The sequence below is a fragment of the Oncorhynchus nerka genome, linkage group LG10 (assembly GCF_034236695.1).
Source record: "Oncorhynchus nerka isolate Pitt River linkage group LG10, Oner_Uvic_2.0, whole genome shotgun sequence".
NCBI classification, from domain to species: domain Eukaryota; kingdom Metazoa; phylum Chordata; class Actinopteri; order Salmoniformes; family Salmonidae; genus Oncorhynchus; species Oncorhynchus nerka.
Window position 1 is genome coordinate 17,072,777 of NC_088405.1, and position 20,980 is coordinate 17,093,756.

Here is a 20,980-nt window from a genome sequence, read left to right on the forward strand (position 1 = left end):
ATTTCTAATCAGGGGTATTGCCATCTGTTATGTTCACCTGAGACTGCACACACACACACACACACACACACACACACACACACACACACACACACACACACACACACACACACACACACAGTATTATAGTTTGTATACCTTGAAGTCACTTATTGTCAATAAAGCAAAAAGACACACAAGTCCAAAATATAAATACATCTTTATTTCACCAGGGGGTAGCCATTGACAGGAATGCTGAATTTAGTATTTTCTCAAAACTGTCAAACTGATATACACCTTAGTTATTATGTACAGTCATTTTGTCAATCAGTTGCAAAATAACAAGACTGTTATCTACAAACCATGAATAGTACAGTAAAACTGTCAGTTCCACATGAAATGTGTATTTTATACAGTTTTATTCCAATAAAAACCTTTGAGTTTTAAAATGCTGGTGCTAGTTTTTCCTCCTTGATGTACATGTAGGTTACCACAGTTTTCAAGTCACACATAATGGTAGAACCAAGAAATCTTCAAGTGAAACAATTACAAAAGTTTATTATCTTACAAACTGTCTTATGTAAAGCTGGAAACATTTTAAAGTGACTGTTTTCTACCACATTATTAACTTGCAACGGCCTACATTCAATATAATGTAATAGACTATATATGTACTGCAGCTACTTTGTATAAAATGCATTCAATCTATGTGTCAACATTTATCTCAGAGGAAAAATCTAAGTATATGGTTTGACTTTGTCAATCTGTTGAGAACATTATTGGAAGAAAGAGAGTTGTGTTAGGAGACTGTGTGTGCCCTAGTTGGGTTGAAGCCTGGGTAAATGAACAACCTCACACCTGAGAAACAAAGAGAAAAACAGACATAAAAAAAAACATATATTCAGATCTGTGTATTACTCAAATGAAAGCACCAGTGAAATGTGCTTTATCTGCATTGCGCTGCATTAGAGCCAGCATATACGGAGACAGATCAATACAACAGATGCCTAATCAATTGCAGTATTAGTGAATGGGCCCATATTTACATGGTTATGATGGACTAATGTGAGCATTGATGAATACCCTACATGGTTGCCCCCTATTAAAGCAGGTTTATACTGTATACTGCAGAGGTCTACTGTCTGACTCAATACGTGATAGACCTAGAACTTATGATGAAAAGATGCAGAGAATTGATGCTACTCTGTAACTCTGCTCAAGTTGACCAGTAACAAGATTGAAGTACTGTAGTACATAATGCATTCAGGACAGAGACGGTAGAGCACAAGGGTATGGCAAGCCCATCCAGAAGGGAAACAGCAAATGCTAGTCATGCAAAAAGCATCATAACATCACCCCTAGAATAAACACAGGCTTTGTCAGTGCAGCATCACATTTTGACGAGTTAGCACCATCAGAAAGTAACTACATTTCGACCCTGAAACGGTATGCCACAAGCATTGAGGTTGATTCTATTTCAAAAGCCGTCTATCCAGGATTCTCAAATTAATTTGAATGAATAAGGTTGAATTGGAAAATACTCTCTGAATATTACGGTTCTTTTCTGAAATGACACGAGTTAACCCCAACCCTGTATGCCACATTCAGATACCATGTGAAACAGTTATGTAAATGGTATGTAAACAACGTTTTAACAACATTTCAACACTGTTACAGCAGCTGAAATTATCTGAGGAGTGTTTTATTCTGTCAGAGCAACTTCACCCAAAGAGTAAAGACGAGGAAATGAGAAACAACAAAGGATTTGGTTGGTTTTCTCTCCACTTGTATAATGTATTTATACCCAGTATATGGACAAACATAAGTGCCAATCAATGCCCTAGTCAGTTAAAAAGAGAGGATAGAAATGCTGTCAGCGCCTGTAAGAAACATACAGTAATATAGTCACCATTTCTGAACAGGTTTTATGTGGTCTTTTCAGCTGTGTCTGTATCAAAAACAGACAAGTCCTATTTAAAACACTCTGGAAGTTCAGACAGTGAACCAGACCTGGGTTAAAATACTATTTCAAATATCTCAATTACTTTCCCATACATTCAAAGTAATTATTTGAAAAGACAAGTAGTTGCATCTGGAAATTTGGAAAGTATTTGAAAATACTCAAATACACATGTATTTGAACCCAGGTCTTCAGTGAACATACTGTACATGGTTATCCAGATTCATACAAATTAAGTGTCGTTGAAAACAAGCACCATAATCTGACACAATCTTTATATGCAGCATTTCATAATTGCTTAGTAAGCCAGTTTTTTGTGTGAGACTGATATGCAATTTATAATGTTACAAATTCATAGTTGAATAAAATAATTCTACAACAAAAAAACAAACAGGTTTCAAACAAGCTGTCGGATATATCTCTCTATCTGTACATATTGGAACGGGACCTTTTTCAAGTTATGAAAAATAAAAAAGTGCTTTTTCAATATGTCATCATATATCTATCTGTACGTTTAACAAAAAGACTAAAACGATCCAGCCCAAAACAAGGTAGTAAAGTTCCTTCATGACCACCAATAGAGGAACGGGAAGAGAAGGAAAAGCACCATGCTACATTGTTTTCACATAAAACTAGAGTAAATGTGTATAGTCTAGTCTTACATACTGTGTAATATGTGGTGTGTTTATCGAAAGTTGCTGCTACAGATGGCACCATTACATGATCAATCATTGATAAAACTCCTTTTGTGAAAAGAGCACTCTTGGCTGAAACAAAGACCATAGAGACTTGACATGAGTGTTTACTAGTGTAAAATGCTGGATGACAGCAAAATTGCAGTAAACAGGCTTGCATCAAGAAATAAAATAAAAAAATAGTTTTTGAAAAATGGTCAGAATAAATAATCACATCTTGTTTGTTCTTATTAAGCAAGTTGTATTTAAAACCAGTTTAAAAACACATTTAAAATTGGTTCTGAGCACCATCTCTTTACATGAAAAAACCAGACCCCAAAAATCATCACCAAACACTAAAAGTCACAGTTAAAAACCCACAAACGATATTCTTCCTCATCACTTTGAAAGCAGAGACGAAGAGAAACAAAAATAAACAGACATACGTTTGGAAAAAGTAACACAATGAAATAACACAGAAAAAGGAGATTAGAAGTGTAAAGTTGATTGAGGTAAGGCAGTAGCACAGGGTGGTGTGTGTGTGTGTTAAAATGTAATCGCTGTATGTGTCTGTGAGTGAATGTGTGCCTGTGTACGTGTGTGTACATAACAGTATCATGTCCAGCGGTTGTAGGGGCCCGTGACCTGTGTCAGAGCATAAGGGGACACAGTGACCACCCCATCCCGCGCTACGGTCACCGCCTGCCGGGTAGGAACCTTCAACACCCCTTTCTTCTCCTCCGGGCCCTCCTCTTCTACCTCCTCCTCAGGCTCCACACTCTCAGCCCCGGCCCCCTTCCCCCTCTTCCCCTTCCCCTTGACCGGGCTAACCTCTTCCAGGTCCAGGCCCATCCCTATCCTCTCAGCCTCCTCCTCCCTCTCCCGCTCCCTCCGGGCCATCTTTGCCTCCCACATGTGCAGGCCATGGTCAGGCTCGTTGAGGGATTTGTGCTGGTAGAAGACCAGGGAGATGCGGGTGGGGTGGCTGCGGTCGGGTCGGAGGATGGGGGTGGTGGCATGGAGCTCTCTGCGTGCGCACTCAATCAGAATGGAACCGTGGGAGGGAGCCACCGCCACCCCGCCAATGTCACTGTCCAGGAAGTTGTGCTCGCTGTCTGACCACACCTCTTCCTGTTCCTGTTTGACCTCTTCCGGGTTGGGGAAGAGAGGGGGAGGGGCCTGAAGGGGGAGATGAGTGGCACAGTGGGGGAGGTCATGACCTCCATGACCTTTAACCCCGTCCCCGATCTCCTCCGCCACCCCGGGGAGCCCGTTGAGTCTGCTGTGGAGGCCCTCTGGGTGGGGGAGGGGGGCGGAGAAGGAGGATGGAGGAGGAGTACTGTGGCTGTGGGGGGGTCTGACAAGAGGGGAGCAGTGCACCTCGTTGGGTTCCATTTTAAACGTCCTGGGGGGGTAGTCGCCAGGTGTCCCACATCTCTCAGTGTTCGCCAGCTGCTTTCTGATGAGTCCTGGGGAGTAACCATTTACATCCTCTCCCATTGTCTTGTAATGGAGGGGGGAACCATTGCACTGGGCCCCTGGTGGCCCTCTGTATCCGTACTGGGTGGAAGGCATGCCGGGACGATGGGGGGAAAGAGCCTCCATCCCCGGGGTGGATCTTCCTGGAGGAGTGGGGTAGGTGGGAGTGCTGTGGTGGTAAGGGCTAGGGGAGTTAGACTCTGGAGCATAGGCACCCACACTTCCTGGTGTGAAAGAGCTGTAGAAGGACTGAGGCTCTGCTTTGAATGAGGAGGACTGATCCACTGATGAAGTGCTTTTGGAACCTGGAAGGTGAAATATACAAACCAGGATCAAGCATTTTATTGTAAGAAAAATGCAGAAAATCAATCAACCAATTTATCAATGAATCAATTAGTAAATCATTAATTAATTAATTAATCTACCAACCAACTGATTAATCATTCATTCAACCAATAAACCAACCAACCAATCAACCAACTAATCAAACAACCAACCAGAGGTCTCTACCTTTGTTGGTGCTCTCGGTCTTGACCTTGCCCGGGGTTAGTGGACTCTGTCCAGGCTTCCTGTCCTGAGCTGCAGCCTGTTTGTCAGCCTGGGCCTTCAGCTTGGCCTCCTGCTTTCTCTTACGGGCTGATTTCACCGGCTCAGCCAGCAGACGCACCTGGTGATGATATAAGCATGGTCATTTAGTAAAAGCTTTTATCAAGTGGTTTGAAGTAAACACGCAAATACAGCACATCCCACTGGGCACAGACATCATTTCAATGTTTGGTTTGGATTTACATTTGGTTGAATTTCACCATGTCAATGGATTTCGGTTAAAAGTTGGTTGAAAAAAAATAAGAAATTCCTTTATGTTGATGACTTTTTGCAAATCCAATCAGTTTTCCACGAGAATTCAACACCATCACATAGATTTTTTGTTGTTGAAATGACATGGAAACAATGTTGATTTTGCCCAGTGGGATGTGACTTGTGCAAGATCAAACCCAAAACTCTCCAATTGACATGGTCTTGATACCAACTAATTTCAATCCCATAGAGTGTAAGGCTAACCAACCCTCATCCGGGTGAGCAACTGGAGGTTGATTAGTAGAATCAAGTGTGTTAGAGCAAGGCTGGAACAAAAGCCTGCATACCACCCCGTGTAACAGCCCCTGCCTCCTGGTTCTCTACAGGGGGTAAGAACCGATTTAGGGTGAAGTAGACGCTGATCTCTTGGGTCAGTTTCATATTTTCCCCACTAATGGTTACTGTTAGGATTAGAGGAGAGGAAGCTGCTCCTAGATCTGCACCTAGGGGAAACTTAGGAAAGCGTAGGAACCTACCTCTCTGGGGAAGGCTGACAGCACCTGCAGGGCCCCAGTCTGGATCTTGTCCCACTGGCCATCGGCACGGCCAAACTCATCCCTCTGTGAGATCTTATAGAGGGGCAGGACGTGGAGCTGTTCATCCTCTGGGATGTTACGCACCGCACGGTTGTCCTCCTTGGTTAAAGTGCAAACCTGCAGGAGGGTCAGATAACAATACATTTTACATGAATGGAAAAGACTAGCAAAGTATCGGAGAGTTTCTGGGATAAAATTCCTACGGTATCTTGGTTGAAGTGAAAACGCGTGAGGTGACCAAAAAGTGCATGACATCTCATATCGATTTTTGTTTCCACTATGGATTTTTAAAAATGATTTGATAGTGACATTTGTCTAAGCTAATGTTGAATTCTGCTTCCAATGGCCCAGTTACAGTATGTCCATTAACGCACAAAACACGACCACAACACTAACTCTCAACGGTGTTGTCCATTAAAATGCTGGCACAAGAAGCAAGTGTGTGTAAGTATTTGTGTTTCTCTGTGTGTGCACGAGTGAGCGAGCGTATGCATGTATCATCTCACACCCTGACCAAAGTTTGCTTTGTATGTTCTATGTTTGTTTGGTCAGGGTGTGTTCTGAGTGGGCATTCTATGTTGGATGTCTTGTTTGTCTGTTTCTGTGTTTGGGCCTGATATGGTTCTCAATCAGAGGCAGGTGTTAGTCATTGTCTCTGATCGGGAACCATATTTAGGTAGCCTGTTTGGTGTTGGGTTTTGTGGGTGATTGTTCCTGTCTTTGTGTTTGTTACACCAGATAGGGCTGTTTTCGTTTTTTTCACGGTTTCTTGTTTTTTGTATATTGTATATTGTTCTATTTTCATCTATCACAATAACCACGCTGCATTTTGGTCCGCCTCTCCTTCAACAGAAGTATCCCGTTACCACCACAACAGGACCAAGCGGCGTGGTGACAAGCAGCGGCAGTAGGAACAGCGCAAGGAGGACTGGATATGGGAGGATGAGTTGGATGGAAAAGGACCCTGGGCACAGCCTGGAGAATATCGCCGCCCCAAAGAAGAGCTAGAGGTGGCGAAGGCGGAGAGGCGCTGGTATGAGGAGGCAGCACGGCGGCGTGGATGGAAGCCCGAGAGTCAGCCCCAAAAATTTCTTGGGGGGGCACACAAGAAGTGTGGCGAAGCCAGGTAGGAGACCTGCGCCAACTTCCTTTCCTAACCGGGGGCGAGTGAGACCGGGCAGGCACCGTGTTATGCTGTGGAGCGCACGGTGTCCCCAGTGCGGGTGCATAGCCCGGTGCAGTACATACCAGCTCCGCGTATCGGCCGGGCTAGAGTGGGCATCGAGCCAAGTGCCATGAAGCCGGCTCTACGCATCTGGTCTCCAGTGCGTCTCCTTGGGCCGGCTTACATGGCACCAGCCTTGCACATGGTGTCCCCGGTTCGCCTGAATAGCCCAGTGCGGGCTATTCCACCTCGCCGCACTGGCAGGGCGACCGGGAGCATTCAACCAGGTAAGGTTGGGCAGGCTCGGTGCTCAAGAGCTCCAGTGCGCCTGCACGGTCAGGTCTATCCGGTACCACCTCCACGCACCAGCCCTCCGGTGGCAGCCCCCCGCACCAGGCTGTCTCTCCGTCTCATCCCTACAGGAGCTCCCGCCTGTCCAGTGCTGCCGGAGTCTCCCGCCTGTCCAGCGCTGCCGGAGCCTTCCAGACTGTTAAACAGCTTCTATTACCATCAGACTGTTGAATAGCTTCTATTACCATCAGACTGTTGAATAGCTTCTATTACCAGACCATCAGACTGTTGAACAGATTCAAATACCATCAGACTATTAAACATCTTCTATCACCATCAGGCTGTTGAGAAGTTTCTACTACCATCAGACTGTTGAACAGCTTCTATTACCATCAGACTGTTGAACAGCTTCTACTACCATCAGACTGTTGGACAGCTTCTATTACCACCAGACTGTTGAACAGCTTCTATTACCATCAGACTGTTAAACAGCTTCTATTACCATCAGACTGTTGAAAAGCTTCTATTACCATCAGACTGTTGAAAAGCTTATATTACCAGACCATCAGACTGATGAACAGCTTATATTACTATCAGACTGTTGAAAAGCTTCTATTACCATCAGACTGTTAAACAGCTTCTATTACCATCAGACTGTTGGACAGCTTCTATTACCATCAGACTGTTGGACTGCTGCTATTACCAGACCATCAAACTGTTGGACAACTTCTATTACCATCAGACTGTTGGACAGCTTCTATTACCATCAGACTGTTGGACAGCTTCTATTACCATCAGACTATTAAACATCTTCTATCACCATTAGACTGTTGAACAGTTTCTACTACCATCAGACTGTTGGACAGATTCTATTACCATCAGACTGTTGGACAGCTTCTATTACCATCAGACTGTTGGACAGCTTCTATTACCATCAGACTGTTGGAAAGCTTCTATTACCATCAGACTGTTGGAAAGCTTCTATTACCATCAGACTGTTGGACAGCTTTTATTAATATCAGACTGTTGGACAGCTTCTATTACCATCAGACTGTTGAACAGCTTCTATTACCATCAGACTGTTGAACAGCTTCTATTACCATCAGACTGTTGGACAGCTTCTATTACCACCAGACTGTTGAACAGCTTCTATTACCATCAGACTGTTAAACAGCTTCTATTACCATCAGACTGTTGAAAAGCTTCTATTACCATCAGACTGTTGAAAAGCTTATATTACCAGACCATCAGACTGATGAACAGCTTATATTACTATCAGACTGTTGAAAAGCTTCTATTACCATCAGACTGTTAAACAGCTTCTATTACCATCAGACTGTTGGACAGCTTCTATTACCATCAGACTGTTGGACAGCTGCTATTACCAGACCATCAAACTGTTGGACAGCTTCTATTACCATCAGACTGTTGGACAGCTTCTATTACCATCAGACTGTTGGACAGCTTCTATTACCATTAGACTGTTGAACAGTTTCTACTACCATCAGACTGTTGGACAGCTTCTATTACCATCAGACTGTTGAACAGCTTCTATTACCATCAGACTGTTGAACAGCATCTATTACCATCAGACTGTTAAACAGCTTCTATTACCATCAGACTGTTGGACAGATTCTATTACCATCAGACTGTTGGACAGATTCTATTACCATCAGACTGTTGGACAGCTTCTATTACCATCAGACTGTTGAATAGCTTCTATTACCAGACCATCAGACTGTTGAACAGATTCAAATACCATCAGACTATTAAACATCTTCTATTACCATCAGGCTGTTGAGAAGTTTCTACTACCATCAGACTGTTGAACAGCTTCTATTACCATCAGACTGTTGAACAGCTTCTACTACCATCAGACTGTTGGACAGCTTCTATTACCATCAGGCTGTTAAACAGCTTCTATTACCATCAGACTGTTGGACAGCTTCTATTACCATCAGACTGTTGGACAGCTTCTATTACCATCAGACTGTTGGACAGCTTCTATTACCATCAGACTGTTGGACAGCTTCTATTACCATCAGACTGTTGGAAAGCTTTTATTACCATCAGACTGTTGGAAAGCTTCTATTACCATCAGACTGTTGGACAGCTTTTATTACTATCAGACTGTTGGAAAGCTTCTATTACCATCAGACTGTTGGAAAGCTTCTATTACCATCAGACTGTTGGACAGCTTTTATTACTATCAGACTGTTGGACAGCTTCTATTACCATCAGACTGTTGAACAGCTTCTATTACCATCAGACTGTTGGACAGCTTCTATTACCACCAGACTGTTGAACAGCTTCTATTACCATCAGACTGTTAAACAGCTTCTATTACCATCAGACTGTTGAAAAGCTTCTATTACCAGACCATCAGACTGATGAACAGCTTATATTACTATCAGACTGTTGAAAAGCTTCTATTACCATCAGACTGTTAAACAGCTTCTATTACCATCAGACTGTTGGACAGCTTCTATTACCATCAGACTGTTGGACAGCTGCTATTACCAGACCATCAAACTGTTGGACAGCTTCTATTACCATCAGACTGTTGGACAGCTTCTATTACCATCAGACTGTTGGACAGCTTCTATTACCATTAGACTGTTGAACAGTTTCTACTACCATCAGACTGTTGGACAGCTTCTATTACCATCAGACTGTTGAACAGCTTCTATTACCATCAGACTGTTGAACAGCATCTATTACCATCAGACTGTTAAACAGCTTCTATTACCATCAGACTGTTGGACAGATTCTATTACCATCAGACTGTTGGACAGATTCTATTACCATCAGACTGTTGGACAGCTTCTATTACCATCAGACTGTTGAATAGCTTCTATTACCAGACCATCAGACTGTTGAACAGATTCAAATACCATCAGACTATTAAACATCTTCTATCACCATCAGGCTGTTGAGAAGTTTCTACTACCATCAGACTGTTGAACAGCTTCTATTACCATCAGACTGTTGAACAGCTTCTACTACCATCAGACTGTTGGACAGCTTCTATTACCATCAGACTGTTGGACAGCTTCTATTACCATCAGACTGTTGGACAGCTTCTATTACCATCAGACTGTTGGACAGCTTCTATTACCATCAGACTGTTGGAAAGCTTTTATTACCATCAGACTGTTGGAAAGCTTCTATTACCATCAGACTGTTGGACAGCTTTTATTACTATCAGACTGTTGGAAAGCTTCTATTACCATCAGACTGTTGGAAAGCTTCTATTACCATCAGACTGTTGGACAGCTTTTATTACTATCAGACTGTTGGACAGCTTCTATTACCAACAGACTGTTGGACAGCTTCTATTACCATCAGACTGTTGGACAGCTTCTATTACCATCAGACTGTTGGACAGCTTCTATTACCATCAGACTGTTGAACAGCTTCTATTACCATCAGACTGTTGAACAGCTTCTATTACCATCAGACTGTTGAACAGCTTCTATTACCATCAGACTGTTGAACAGCTTCTACTACCATCAGACTGTTGAACAGCATCTATTACCATCAGACTGTTGGACAGCTTCTATTACCATCAGACTGTTGGACAGCTTCTATTACCATCAGACTGTTGGACAGCTTCTATTACCATCAGACTGTTGGAAAGCTTTTATTACCATCAGACTGTTGGAAAGCTTCTATTACCATCAGACTGTTGGACAGCTTTTATTACTATCAGACTGTTGGAAAGCTTCTATTACCATCAGACTGTTGGAAAGCTTCTATTACCATCAGACTGTTGGACAGCTTTTATTACTATCAGACTGTTGGACAGCTTCTATTACCATCAGACTGTTGGACAGCTTCTATTACCATCAGACTGTTGGACAGCTTCTATTACCATCAGACTGTTGGACAGCTTCTATTACCATCAGACTGTTGGAAAGCTTTTATTACCATCAGACTGTTGGAAAGCTTCTATTACCATCAGACTGTTGGAAAGCTTCTATTACCATCAGACTGTTGGACAGCTTTTATTACTATCAGACTGTTGGACAGCTTCTATTACCATCAGACTGTTGGACAGCTTCTATTACCATCAGACTGTTGGACAGCTTCTATTACCATCAGACTGTTGGACAGCTTCTATTACCATCAGACTGTTGAACAGCTTCTATTACCATCAGACTGTTGAACAGCTTCTATTACCATCAGACTGTTGAACAGCTTCTATTACCATCAGACTGTTGAACAGCTTCTACTACCATCAGACTGTTGAACAGCATCTATTACCATCAGACTGTTGGACAGCTTCTATTACCATCAGACTGTTGGACAGCTTCTATTACCATCAGACTGTTGGACAGCTTCTATTACCATCAGACTGTTTGAAAGCTTTTATTACCATCAGACTGTTGGAAAGCTTCTATTACCATCAGACTGTTGGACAGCTTTTATTACTATCAGACTGTTGGAAAGCTTCTATTACCATCAGACTGTTGGAAAGCTTCTATTACCATCAGACTGTTGGACAGCTTTTATTACTATCAGACTGTTGGACAGCTTCTATTACCATCAGACTGTTGAACAGCTTCTATTACCATCAGACTGTTAAACAGTTTCTATTACCATCAGACTGTTGAAAAGCTTCTATTACCAGACCATCAGACTGATGAACAGCTTATATTACTATCAGACTGTTGAAAAGCTTCTATTACCATCAGACTGTTAAACAGCTTCTATTACCATCAGACTGTTGGACAGCTTCTATTACCATCAGACTGTTGGACAGCTGCTATTACCAGACCATCAAACTGTTGGACAGCTTCTATTACCATCAGACTGTTGGACAGCTTCTATTACCATCAGACTGTTGGACAGCTTCTATTACCATTAGACTGTTGAACAGTTTCTACTACCATCAGACTGTTGGACAGCTTCTATTACCATCAGACTGTTGAACAGCTTCTATTACCATCAGACTGTTGAACAGCATCTATTACCATCAGACTGTTAAACAGCTTCTATTACCATCAGACTGTTGGACAGATTCTATTACCATCAGACTGTTGGACAGATTCTATTACCATCAGACTGTTGGACAGCTTCTATTACCATCAGACTGTTGAATAGCTTCTATTACCAGACCATCAGACTGTTGAACAGATTCAAATACCATCAGACTATTAAACATCTTCTATCACCATCAGGCTGTTGAGAAGTTTCTACTACCATCAGACTGTTGGACAGCTTCTATTACCATCAGACTGTTGGACAGCTTCTATTACCATCAGACTGTTGGACAGCTTCTATTACCATCAGACTGTTGGAAAGCTTTTATTACCATCAGACTGTTGGAAAGCTTCTATTACCATCAGACTGTTGGACAGCTTTTATTACTATCAGACTGTTGGAAAGCTTCTATTACCATCAGACTGTTGGAAAGCTTCTATTACCATCAGACTGTTGGACAGCTTTTATTACTATCAGACTGTTGGACAGCTTCTATTACCATCAGACTGTTGGACAGCTTCTATTACCATCAGACTGTTGGACAGCTTCTATTACCATCAGACTGTTGGACAGCTTCTATTACCATCAGACTGTTGAACAGCTTCTATTACCATCAGACTGTTGAACAGCTTCTATTACCATCAGACTGTTGAACAGCTTCTATTACCATCAGACTGTTGAACAGCTTCTACTACCATCAGACTGTTGAACAGCATCTATTACCATCAGACTGTTAAACAGCTTCTATTACCATCAGACTGTTGGACAGATTCTATTACCATCAGACTGTTGGACAGATTCTATTACCATCAGACTGTTGGACAGCTTCTATTACCATCAGACTGTTGAATAGCTTCTATTACCAGACCATCAGACTGTTGAACAGATTCAAATACCATCAGACTATTAAACATCTTCTATCACCATCAGGCTGTTGATAAGTTTCTACTACCATCAGACTGTTGAACAGCTTCTATTACCATCAGACTGTTGAACAGCTTCTACTACCATCAGACTGTTGGACAGCTTCTATTACCATCAGGCTGTTAAACAGCTTCTATTACCATCAGACTGTTGGACAGCTTCTATTACCATCAGACTGTTGGACAGCTTCTATTACCATCAGACTGTTGGACAGCTTCTATTACCATCAGACTGTTGAACAGCTTCTATTACCATCAGACTGTTGAACAGCATCTATTACCATCAGACTGTTGAACAGCTTCTATTACCATTAGACTGTTGAACAGTTTCTATTACCATCAGACTGTTGAAAAGCTTATATTACCAGACCATCAGACTGATGAACAGCTTATATTACTATCAGACTGTTGAAAAGCTTCTATTACCATCGGACTGTTGAAAAGCTTCTATTACCATCAGACTGTTGAAAAGCATCTATTACCATTAGACTGTTGAACAGTTTCTACTACCATCAACTGTTGAAAAGCTTCTATTACCAGACCATCAGACTGATGAACAGCTTATATTACTAGCAGACTGTTGAAAAGCTTATATTACCATCAGACTGTTGAAAAGCTTCTATTACCATCAGACTGTTGAAAAGCATCTATTACCATTAGACTGTTGAAAAGCTTCTACCATCAGACTATTAAACATCTTCTATCACCATTAGACTGTTGAACAGTTTCTACTACCATCAGACTGTTGGACAGCTTCTATTACCATCAGACTGTTGAACAGCTTCTATTACCAGACCATCAGACTGATGAACAGTTTCTACTACCATCAACTGTTGAAAAGCTTCTATTACCATCAGACTGTTGAAAAGCTTCTACCATCAGACTATTAAACATCTTCTATCACCATTAGACTGTTGAACAGTTTCTACTACCATCAGACTGTTGGACAGCTTCTATTACCATCAGACTGTTGAACAGCTTCTATTACCATCAGACTGTTGAACAGCTTCTATTACCATCAGACTGTTAAACAGCTTCTATTACCATTAGACTGTTGAAAAGCTTCTATTACCAGACCATCAGACTGATGAACAGCTTATATTACTATCAGACTGTTGAAAAGCTTCTATTACCATCAGACTGTTAAACAGCTTCTATTACCATCAGACTGTTGGACAGCTTCTATTACCATCAGACTGTTGGACAGCTGCTATTACCAGACCATCAAACTGTTGGACAGCTTCTATTACCATCAGACTGTTGGACAGCTTCTATTACCATCAGACTGTTGGACAGCTTCTATTACCATTAGACTGTTGAACAGTTTCTACTACCATCAGACTGTTGGACAGCTTCTATTACCATCAGACTGTTGAACAGCTTCTATTACCATCAGACTGTTGAACAGCATCTATTACCATCAGACTGTTAAACAGCTTCTATTACCATCAGACTGTTGGACAGATTCTATTACCATCAGACTGTTGGCCAGATTCTATTACCATCAGACTGTTGGACAGCTTCTATTACCATCAGACTGTTGAATAGCTTCTATTACCAGACCATCAGACTGTTGAACAGATTCAAATACCATCAGACTATTAAACATCTTCTATCACCATCAGGCTGTTGAGAAGTTTCTACTACCATCAGACTGTTGAACAGCTTCTATTACCATCAGACTGTTGAACAGCTTCTACTACCATCAGACTGTTGGACAGCTTCTATTACCATCAGGCTGTTAAACAGCTTCTATTACCATCAGACTGTTGGACAGCTTCTATTACCATCAGACTGTTGGACAGCTTCTATTACCATCAGACTGTTGGACAGCTTCTATTACCATCAGACTGTTGGACAGCTTCTATTACCATCAGACTGTTGGAAAGCTTTTATTACCATCAGACTGTTGGAAAGCTTCTATTACCATCAGACTGTTGGACAGCTTTTATTACTATCAGACTGTTGGAAAGCTTCTATTACCATCAGACTGTTGGAAAGCTTCTATTACCATCAGACTGTTGGACAGCTTTTATTACTATCAGACTGTTGGACAGCTTCTATTACCATCAGACTGTTGGACAGCTTCTATTACCATCAGACTGTTGGACAGCTTTTATTACTATCAGACTGTTGGAAAGCTTCTATTACCATCAGACTGTTGGAAAGCTTCTATTACCATCAGACTGTTGGACAGCTTTTATTACTATCAGACTGTTGGACAGCTTCTATTACCATCAGACTGTTGAACAGCTTCTATTACCATCAGACTGTTAAACAGCTTCTATTACCATCAGACTGTTGAAAAGCTTCTATTACCAGACCATCAGACTGATGAACAGCTTATATTACTATCAGACTGTTGAAAAGCTTCTATTACCATCAGACTGTTAAACAGCTTCTATTACCATCAGACTGTTGGACAGCTTCTATTACCATCAGACTGTTGGACAGCTGCTATTACCAGACCATCAAACTGTTGGACAGCTTCTATTACCATCAGACTGTTGGACAGCTTCTATTACCATCAGACTGTTGGACAGCTTCTATTACCATTAGACTGTTGAACAGTTTCTACTACCATCAGACTGTTGGACAGCTTCTATTACCATCAGACTGTTGAACAGCTTCTATTACCATCAGACTGTTGAACAGCATCTATTACCATCAGACTGTTAAACAGCTTCTATTACCATCAGACTGTTGGACAGATTCTATTACCATCAGACTGTTGGACAGATTCTATTACCATCAGACTGTTGGACAGCTTCTATTACCATCAGACTGTTGAATAGCTTCTATTACCAGACCATCAGACTGTTGAACAGATTCAAATACCATCAGACTATTAAACATCTTCTATCACCATCAGGCTGTTGAGAAGTTTCTACTACCATCAGACTGTTGAACAGCTTCTATTACCATCAGACTGTTGAACAGCTTCTACTACCATCAGACTGTTGGACAGCTTCTATTACCATCAGGCTGTTAAACAGCTTCTATTACCATCAGACTGTTGGACAGCTTCTATTACCATCAGACTGTTGGACAGCTTCTATTACCATCAGACTGTTGGACAGCTTCTATTACCATCAGACTGTTGGACAGCTTCTATTACCATCAGACTGTTGGAAAGCTTTTATTACCATCAGACTGTTGGAAAGCTTCTATTACCATCAGACTGTTGGACAGCTTTTATTACTATCAGACTGTTGGAAAGCTTCTATTACCATCAGACTGTTGGAAAGCTTCTATTACCATCAGACTGTTGGACAGCTTTTATTACTATCAGACTGTTGGACAGCTTCTATTACCATCAGACTGTTGGACAGCTTCTATTACCATCAGACTGTTGGACAGCTTCTATTACCATCAGACTGTTGGACAGCTTCTATTACCATCAGACTGTTGAACAGCTTATATTACCATCAGACTGTTGAACAGCTTCTATTACCATCAGACTGTTGAACAGCTTCTACTACCATCAGACTGTTGAACAGCATCTATTACCATCAGACTGTTAAACAGCTTCTATTACCATCAGACTGTTGGACAGATTCTATTACCATCAGACTGTTGGACAGATTCTATTACCATCAGACTGTTGGACAGCTTCTATTACCATCAGACTGTTGAATAGCTTCTATTACCAGACCATCAGACTGTTGAACAGATTCAAATACCATCAGACTATTAAACATCTTCTATCACCATCAGGCTGTTGAGAAGTTTCTACTACCATCAGACTGTTGAACAGCTTCTATTACCATCAGACTGTTGAACAGCTTCTATTACCATCAGACTGTTGAACAGCATCTATTACCATCAGACTGTTGAACAGCTTCTATTACCATTAGACTGTTGAACAGTTTCTATTACCATCAGACTGTTGAAAAGCTTATATTACCAGACCATCAGACTGATGAACAGCTTATATTACTATCAGACTGTTGAAAAGCTTCTATTACCATCGGACTGTTGAAAAGCTTCTATTACCATCAGACTGTTGAAAAGCATCTATTACCATTAGACTGTTGAACAGTTTCTACTACCATCAACTGTTGAAAAGCTTCTATTACCATCAGACTGTTGGACAGCTTCTATTACCATCAGACTATTAAACATCTTCTATCACCATTAGACTGTTGAACAGTTTCTACTACCATCAACTGTTGAAAAGCTTCTATTACCATCAGACTGTTGAACAGCTTCTATTACCATCAGACTGTTGAAAAGCTTCTACCATCAGACTATTAAACATCTTCTATCACCATTAGACTGTTGAACAGTTTCTACTACCATCAGACTGTTGGACAGCTTCTATTACCATCAGGCTGTTGAGAAGTTTCTACTACCATCAGACTTTTGCACAGCTTCTATTAGCATCAGACTGTTGAACAGCTTCTACTACCATCAGACTGTTGGACAGCTTCTATTACCATCAGGCTGTTAAACAGCTTCTATTACCATCAGACTGTTGGACAGCTTCTATTACCATCAGACTGTTGGACAGCTTCTATTACCATCAGACTGTTGGACAGCTTATATTACCATCAGACTGTTGGACAGCTTCTATTACCATCAGACTGTTGAAAGCTTTCATTACCATCAGACTGTTGGAAAGCTTCTATTACCATCAGACTGTTGGACAGCTTTTATTACTATCAGACTGTTGGAAAGCTTCTATTACCATCAGACTGTTGGAAAGCTTCTATTACCATCAGACTGTTGGACAGCTTTTATTACTATCAGACTGTTGGACAGCTTCTATTACCATCAGACTGTTGGACAGCTTCTATTACCATCAGACTGTTGGACAGCTTCTATTACCATCAGACTGTTGGACAGCTTCTATTACCATCAGACTGTTGAACAGCTTCTATTACCATCAGACTGTTGAACAGCTTCTATTACCATCAGACTGTTGAACAGCTTCTACTACCATCAGACTGTTGAACAGCATCTATTACCATCAGACTGTTGGACAGCTTCTATTACCATCAGACTGTTAAACAGCTTCTATTACCATCAGACTGTTAAACAGCTTCTATTACCATCAGACTGTTGGACAGATTCTATTACCATCAGACTGTTGGACAGATTCTATTACCATCAGACTGTTGGACAGCTTCTATTACCATCAGACTGTTGAATAGCTTCTATTACCATCAGACTGTTGGACAGCTTCTATTACCATCAGACTGTTGGACAGCTTCTATTACCATCAGACTGTTGAACAGATTCAAATACCATCAGACTATTAAACATCTTCTATCACCATCAGGCTGTTGAGAAGTTTCTACTACCATCAGACTGTTGAACAGCTTCTATTACCATCAGACTGTTGAACAGCTTCTACTACCATCAGACTGTTGGACAGCTTCTATTACCATCAGGCTGTTAAACAGCTTCTATTACCATCAGACTGTTGGACAGCTTCTATTACCATCAGGCTGTTAAACAGCTTCTATTACCATCAGACTGTTGAAAAGCTTCTATTACCATCAGACTGTTGAAAAGCTTCTACCATCAGACTATTAAACATCTTCTATCACCATTAGACTGTTGAACAGTTTCTACTACCATCAGACTGTTGGACAGCTTCTACTACCATCAGACTGTTGAACAGCATCTATTACCATCAGACTGTTGAAAAGCTTCTACCATCAGACTATTAAACATCTTCTATCACCATTAGACTGTTGAACAGTTTCTACTACCATCAGACTGTTGGACAGTTTCTACTACCATCAGACTGTTGGACAGCTTCTATTACCATCAGACTGTTGAACAGCTTCTATTACCATCAGACTGTTGAAAAGCTTATATTACCAGACCATCAGACTGATGAACAGCTTATATTACTATCAGACTGTTGAAAATCTTATATTACCATCAGACTGTTGAAAAGCTTCTATTACCATCAGACTGTTGAAAAGCATCTATTACCATTAGACTGTTGAACAGTTTCTACTACCATCAACTGTTGAAAAGCTTCTATTACCATCAGACTGTTGAAAAGCTTCTACCATCAGACTATTAAACATCTTCTATCACCATTAGACTGTTGAACAGTTTCTACTACCATCAGACTGTTGGACAGCTTCTATTACCATCAGACTGTTGAACAGCTTCTATTACCATCAGACTGTTGAACAGCATCTATTACCATCAGACTGTTAAACAGCTTCTATTACCATCAGACTGTTGGACAGATTATATTACCATCAGACTGTTGGACAGCTTCTATTACCACCAGACTGTTGAACAGCTTCTATTACCATCAGGCTGTTAAACAGCTTCTATTACCATCAGACTGTTGAAAAGCTTCTATTACCATCAGACTGTTGAAAAGCTTATATTACCAGACCATCAGACTGATGAACAGCTTATATTACTATCAGACTGTTGAAAAGCTTCTATTACCATCAGACTGTTAAACAGCTTCTATTACCATCAGACTGTTGGACAGCTTCTATTACCATCAGACTGTTGGACAGCTGCTATTACCAGACCATCAAACTGTTGGACAGCTTCTATTACCATCAGACTGTTGGACAGCTTCTATTACCATCAGACTATTAAACATCTTCTATCACCATTAGACTGTTGAACAGTTTCTACTACCATCAACTGTTGAAAAGCTTCTATTACCATCAGACTGTTGAACAGCTTCTATTACCATCAGACTGTTGAAAAGCTTCTATTACCATCAGACTGTTGAAAAGCTTCTACCATCAGACTATTAAACATCTTCTATCACCATTAGACTGTTGAACAGTTTCTACTACCATCAGACTGTTGGACAGCTTCTATTACCATCAGGCTGTTGAGAAGTTTCTACTACCATCAGACTTTTGCACAGCTTCTATTAGCATCAGACTGTTGAACAGCTTCTACTACCATCAGACTGTTGGACAGCTTCTATTACCATCAGGCTGTTAAACAGCTTCTATTACCATCAGACTGTTGGACAGCTTCTATTACCATCAGACTGTTGGACAGCTTCTATTACCATCAGACTGTTGGACAGCTTATATTACCATCAGACTGTTGGACAGCTTCTATTACCATCAGACTGTTGGAAAGCTTTCATTACCATCAGACTGTTGGAAAGCTTCTATTACCATCAGACTGTTGGACAGCTTTTATTACTATCAGACTGTTGGAAAGCTTCTATTACCATCAGACTGTTGGAAAGCTTCTATTACCATCAGACTGTTGGACAGCTTTTATTACTATCAGACTGTTGGACAGCTTCTATTACCATCAGACTGTTGGACAGCTTCTATTACCATCAGACTGTTGGACAGCTTCTATTACCATCAGACTGTTGGACAGCTTCTATTACCATCAGACTGATGAACAGCTTCTATTACCATCAGACTGTTGAACAGCTTCTATTACCATCAGACTGTTGGACAGCTTCTATTACCATCAGGCTGTTGGACAGCTTCTATTACCATCAGACTGTTGAACAGCTTCTATTACCATCAGACTGTTGGACAGCTTCTATTACCATCAGACTGTTGAACAGCTTCTATTACCATCAGACTGTTGGACAGCTTCTATTACCATCAGGCTGTTAAACAGCTTCTATTACCATCAGACTGTTGAAAAGCTTCTATTACCATCAGGCTGTTGAATAGCTTCTATTACCATCAGACTGTTGAACAGTTTCAAATACCATCAGACTATTAAACATCTATCACCATCAGGCTGTTGAGAAGTTTCTACTACCTTCCGACTGTTGAACAGCTTCTATTACCATCAGACTGTTGAACAGCTTCTATTACCATCAGACTGTTGGACAGTTTCTACTACCATCAGACTGTTGGACAGCTTCTATTACCATCAGACTGTTGGACAGCTTCTATTACCATCAGACTGTTGGACAGCTTCTATTACCATCAGACTGTTGGACAGCTGCTATTACCAGACCATCAAACTGTTGGACAGCTTCTATTACCATCAGACTGTTGGACAGATTCTATTACCATCAGACTGTTGGACAGCTTCTATTACCACCAGACTGTTGAACAGCTTCTATTACCATCAGGCTGTTAAACAGCTTCTATTACCATCAGACTGTTGAAAAGCTTCTATTACCATCAGACTGTTGAAAAGCT

General features: G+C 41.1%; 1 protein-coding gene across 3 annotated transcripts in view; it reads right to left on the minus strand.

Annotated features, from left to right (window-relative positions):
* Window positions 1-180: 180 nt before the first annotated feature.
* LOC115134959 (methylcytosine dioxygenase tet3-B-like) overlaps window positions 181-20,980 on the minus strand; it is a 99,776-nt gene continuing 78,976 nt past the window's right edge. For all 3 annotated transcript variants that reach the window (XM_065023085.1, XM_029669080.2, XM_065023086.1), the window contains 3 exons: window positions 5,427-5,603; window positions 4,603-4,759; window positions 181-4,397 (listed from right to left, as the gene is read on the minus strand). In XM_065023085.1, coding sequence (XP_064879157.1) covers window positions 3,229-4,397; window positions 4,603-4,759; window positions 5,427-5,603 — 1,503 coding nt within the window. In that variant the 3' untranslated portion in view covers window positions 181-3,228. The remainder of the gene's footprint in view (window positions 4,398-4,602; window positions 4,760-5,426; window positions 5,604-20,980) is intronic.